Raw genomic sequence first — 5,000 nt, forward strand, 5'->3', positions numbered from 1 at the left:
GACGACCTAAGCAATGCCGACTGCAGCGCGAAGACAAAGGCTCTAACAGACCGTCTTTCACGCGTCCCGCGCACGTCGCCATTACACGTGTTGAGTAGCTCGGTGGCTGGCATATCATCATGAGAGGCGGAGTCAGGCGGCCAAGCTCCACCCACCGAGTTATCTTTTCGTCTAGACTCCGCCTCTTCTTTCCTCTCGACCAATGAGGATCCGAGCAGTGGTAGACTCCGCGAGGGGAAGCCCAATCAGAGTGAAGAGAAACAAAGAGCTTTAATTCGGAAGCTAATGTGGGCGTAACCATTGATGATTGATACCCATTTTTTTCTATCAATATATTGATTTTATCGAATATCTTCCACGCCAAGGGATATCACAAGAACAGTGACATGCCCGGGCAAATTTGGCTTCAGATACCCATGAAACCTACCCAATTGTGAGTTTTTGCATCGGTGTTGCCATCCCGGTGGGTATATGGTAGTGAGGGGATGAAGAAGGTCCCGAGAGGCTGGGTGTGAGGGGAGAGAGCAGTCAATCCTCAGCTGTTGGTAGCGGGCGGGTGACGAGCAGCTGCTGTCACCACGAGTTCCTTGCTCTCACTCAGCCCCTTGCCAGCCCTCACTCAGCCCCCTCCCGTAAGAGGGTTACTATAAGTAGCGGTAAGATAATGTACAAGAAAAAGGGTAAGAAGGGAATGTCGTAATAGGCTAAGTAGAGGTAGGTAGCCAGGCCCTTTCCGCAGGCCCTGGACACTCGTTTTTTGCACGCGGCACCTGCTGTCTGTCAGTGCCTCTCGCGGTGACCCTCGGCCGAAGAAGACACTCCGGCCACCTCTCGGCCTCCCCGGACCCTCCTGCGCCGCCGAGTGGGCCGAATCGCCAGGGTCGAAAGGGCGCAGCGCGCGCCGGGCCACCATGGAGGCGCAGTGTTACCCCGGCGGCGTGGCCAACCCGTACGGCGTGGCCCAGGAGCGGCCCTCCGACGTGACCATGATGACGGGCGTGGCCCAGGTGCCCACCTCCACCCACGGCCCGCTCGTGGCCCGCTCCTCGGCCCAGGACTGCTGCTACGACTGGTCCGCCCTCCCTAGCCACTACACGACGCCCATGAAGGAGATGGAAGGTAAGCACCGAGGGCATGGCACCCGCTGCGGGCGGCCGCGAGCGCACTGCCTGCTCAGGGGCTCCTGCGCGGCCTTGACTCGTGACACCGTGACAGTGAGCGTGCCAGTGACAGGGCCGCCGAAGCAGTGACAGGCGCCCCGCGAGACGCCGCAGTCGAGTCCCTCGGGAGTTTCGTTGTCAAAAATCCAGTATAGAAGCGAGCGCCGAAAGGTTCTGTCGCCGAGTGCTGTTTAGTGCATCGGGGTCACGAGAAACGTAAAATGATGTGAAATTAGTATGTCGAAAGGTTTGTTTTCATTGATTGCCAATGTCCGGAATGAAAACGTTTTGCCCTCCTCCTCCTCCTCCTCCTCCATCCCTGTTTTCCCATGTAAAGTAAATTTGATATTAAGAACTAAATAAGGTCAATGCAGAGTAAATCAAGTCGCTCACCCCCCCAACCCCCCCAAAACCTCCCCCGAGAAAGGAATTAAGCAGAGCAAATAAATAGGAGAATGAGGAAAAACGAAACTACCTTTTCCCTTTTTCGACCTCAAGCGGCCATTACGCTTACGAAAACGAACTCTTTGAGCCGCTTTACTTTCGCACTCACTACGTACATCACGTGTGCGTATAAATGTAGCTCAGACCTCCGGACAGCACTCACCTACGGCGAACTGCACATTACTAAATTCTCTGCATGATACAACGTTTTCGTATCAAAGGATCTTCTGAAATATACATACGTCTGGTGTATTTTTGTCGGCCATAAGTAATATCTAAAAAAAAAGAGTATCTTTTAAAAGCCATAAAGATACGAGGAACAAAATAAGATTTATGCCGATGGGAGATTCAGATTGCACGCTATACTTTTTTTAAATCTTATTTATTATTATTATTTTTTTAAAATACCTGACCCGGTGTCTACGTTGAAAGCTTTACCTTAATGTATCAGTCTTATTTAAGATAAGTATACCTACAACAAAACCTAAGGGAACTGTTAATGTTAAAGACAAAAGAATGTGTAATTATGAGAATATTTGTATCTGATAAATTTAATCAGTTGTAGTATAATCGTGAGAACGATTAAAAATAATGAATAATATTATATAACGCAATGTAAATCCATTTTTGTAATGAATTTATGAATGCATGTATCACTATAGATATATGATATGCATGATTAAAGAGTGATATATAGATGAACAGAGCGATAGATATAGACACTGATAGATAGATAGAAGTATGAATAGATATAAATTAATATAGATAGACAGATAAAAAGCCAGATTCATATTGCAAATAGTGCAGACCAAGTAATTTCCATGATCGAAAATCTATCTGTTGCATGACCCCTTACCGACATGCAACTTTTAACCTTGCAACTTTTACCAAATTGCAATAATTGATACGATAATGAAATTATCAATGTTAAATTAATCTCGTCAATTATTTTCATCTCACCTGGTCGTTGGGAAATTAATTACTGTTGAATTGAATTATCTGACGTGCAGTGTGATTCAAGTTGCAGATGATGATGATGATGCTAAAATGAAAAATAAAAAGTATGCATATAATTATAATTATTATAATGATAATGATTATGAGATCAATAACAGTAATAATTGTACTAATGATAATGATAATGGCAATGATGATGATGACAATGATAACAATGATGAAATTAATAGCAATGACGATGAGTAGTAATGATGATGATAATGGTCATAATGATAATTACGATGATGGTAATGATAGTTATAATAATGATAATGAGGATACAAAAATAATAGTAATAACGATGAGGATGATAATATTGATAATGATAATGATGATAATAAAAAGAATAACAATGATGACAGTGATAACAATATGATGATAGGGATAATGATGATGATGATAATAATAATGATAACAATATTGATGATTATGGTGATAATTGTAATGTTAATGTTAATAACAATGATGAGCATGATAGTAATAATAATAATGATGATAATTAAAATGATACGGATAATAAGGATAATGATAATGATGATAATGATGATTATAATAATTACAATGATGATACTGACCATACTAATATTAATACTGATAATGACGATGAAAATTATAATAATCATGATAAAACTAAAAATGGTAATAATAACGATCATAAAGGTATTAAAAGTAATAATGATATCAATTGATGATGAAAAAAGTATGATGATATTAATAATGTTATTCAGAAACTGATCGTAAATCCACAAAATATATGGAAATAAATAGCTAACTAGCCATATGTTAATCTATCATACTAAATGAGTCCCACCGCAATCAATACAAAATTGATCCCAGTCTTAAGTATTAAAAGTCTAAGTATTAAGTAAGCAAGTCAAAGTATTAAGTAAGCAAGTCTAAGTATTAAGTATTAAGTAAGTTTAAGTATCTAAAGTCTATCATTATTATCATCATCATTATTATTGTATATTTCATATTGTTATCATTATCATTTTTATAATCATAATTATCATTATTATTGTTGCTTCTATTATAATTATCATTTGTATAACTATCATCATTATCATCATCATCATTATCGTTATCGTTATTATCACTTTAGTATCATTATTGTCGCCATTATCATAATCATCATCATCATTATCATTACCATCATCATAATCATCATAATTCAGATCTAAATATACCTTATTATCATATATCACATTTCTCACTTATATCCAAAAAACAACACGATGAAAAAAGGCTAAGGGGGGGGGGGGGGGGGGGGGGGGGGGGGGGGAAAGCATACATATTTCCCCTCTTTTGATTTATAATTAGATTTAAATTTGTTTTTATATTAGATTTAGAATTAAAAGATGTTGGTGTCTTAAGCCTGATTAATTAAATTTGTTTTTAAATCAAATTTAGATTTAAAAGATGTTAGTGTCTCAAGCCTCCTTATGTGATGACTAGAGAATGTAATGTGATGACTCGAGGATAAAATGTGATGACTCGATGATGTAATGTGATGACTCGAGGATGTATGTGATGACTCGATGATGTATGTGATTTTGCATTTGATTTTTTAATATTTTAGTATTAAGTATCTTTTTTTTTTAGGTGATATTGAAGACTTGTCAGATATATAAAAATGGGTAAATAGAGAGGAATTAAAATGGGCTTGATTTTTTTTTATCCCGTTGATCCCGGATTCTCGTTGGTATCGGGAAGTTGTCACCGATATTCGCTGACTGATTTTGCAATTGCTTTTCAATGTTGAGGAAGCTTAGTCGGTTGGTATTTAGATTATCTTAGCTTTTGAGCCTTTACCGGGATCTGGGTTAAGATATTTAAAATGTGTGTGTTTTTTTTAGCGGTCTTTAGAATCTGTTATACAAATGAGCCAGTTATGCAAATAAGCCACTTGAGACCGAATTAAATTGCAACATCCGCAGGGAGTATTGCGTGCAACTTTGCTGTACGGTTTGCACGTTCCGCGAAGTCCTTTAAATTTCGAGTATTCATCAAGGCTATGACCGAGCATGCATGACGATTGCATATGCAAATGCACATGATGCATTGCCAGCTGTGGAGTAAAGGAGTTATTTTTAGGTTGTTTATATACTGTTCCTATTTATCAAGATCGTGTGAACCGAGCGACCGTATGTCATTAGCTTTCATTGCTCGGTACGTCTTCCAGGTTGCACCAATCACGAGCGACCTATTTGCAATTGCAGCGAGCTGTGTCGTGAAATGAAATACCAAAAAAAAAGATAGTCGAATTAATGAAAATAAAAATGCGGTTTTCAACTAGATATATAATTTAAGTATGTAGCACAGGAGCGTAATATTTACATTTTGCTTATCCGTTCGGGCATAATTTTGAATAACACCAGTTTTCTTCGTACTTCGGTAGGA

At 39.0% G+C, this 5,000-nt stretch overlaps 1 protein-coding gene across 1 annotated transcript in view; it reads left to right on the forward strand.

Annotated features, from left to right (window-relative positions):
- The first annotated feature begins 724 nt into the window (after nt 1–724).
- The window catches only part of LOC122254724 (uncharacterized), a 43,982-nt gene continuing 39,706 nt past the window's right edge, over nt 725–5,000 (forward strand). The window contains exon 1 of the mRNA XM_086544941.1: nt 725–1,119. Coding sequence (XP_086401067.1) covers nt 912–1,119 — 208 coding nt within the window. The 5' untranslated portion in view covers nt 725–911. The remainder of the gene's footprint in view (nt 1,120–5,000) is intronic.

Source organism: Penaeus japonicus, unplaced genomic scaffold (assembly GCF_977035675.1).
Source record: "Penaeus japonicus unplaced genomic scaffold, GWHDUDI00000001_assembly GWHDUDI00000015, whole genome shotgun sequence".
In the NCBI taxonomy this organism is placed as follows: domain Eukaryota; kingdom Metazoa; phylum Arthropoda; class Malacostraca; order Decapoda; family Penaeidae; genus Penaeus; species Penaeus japonicus.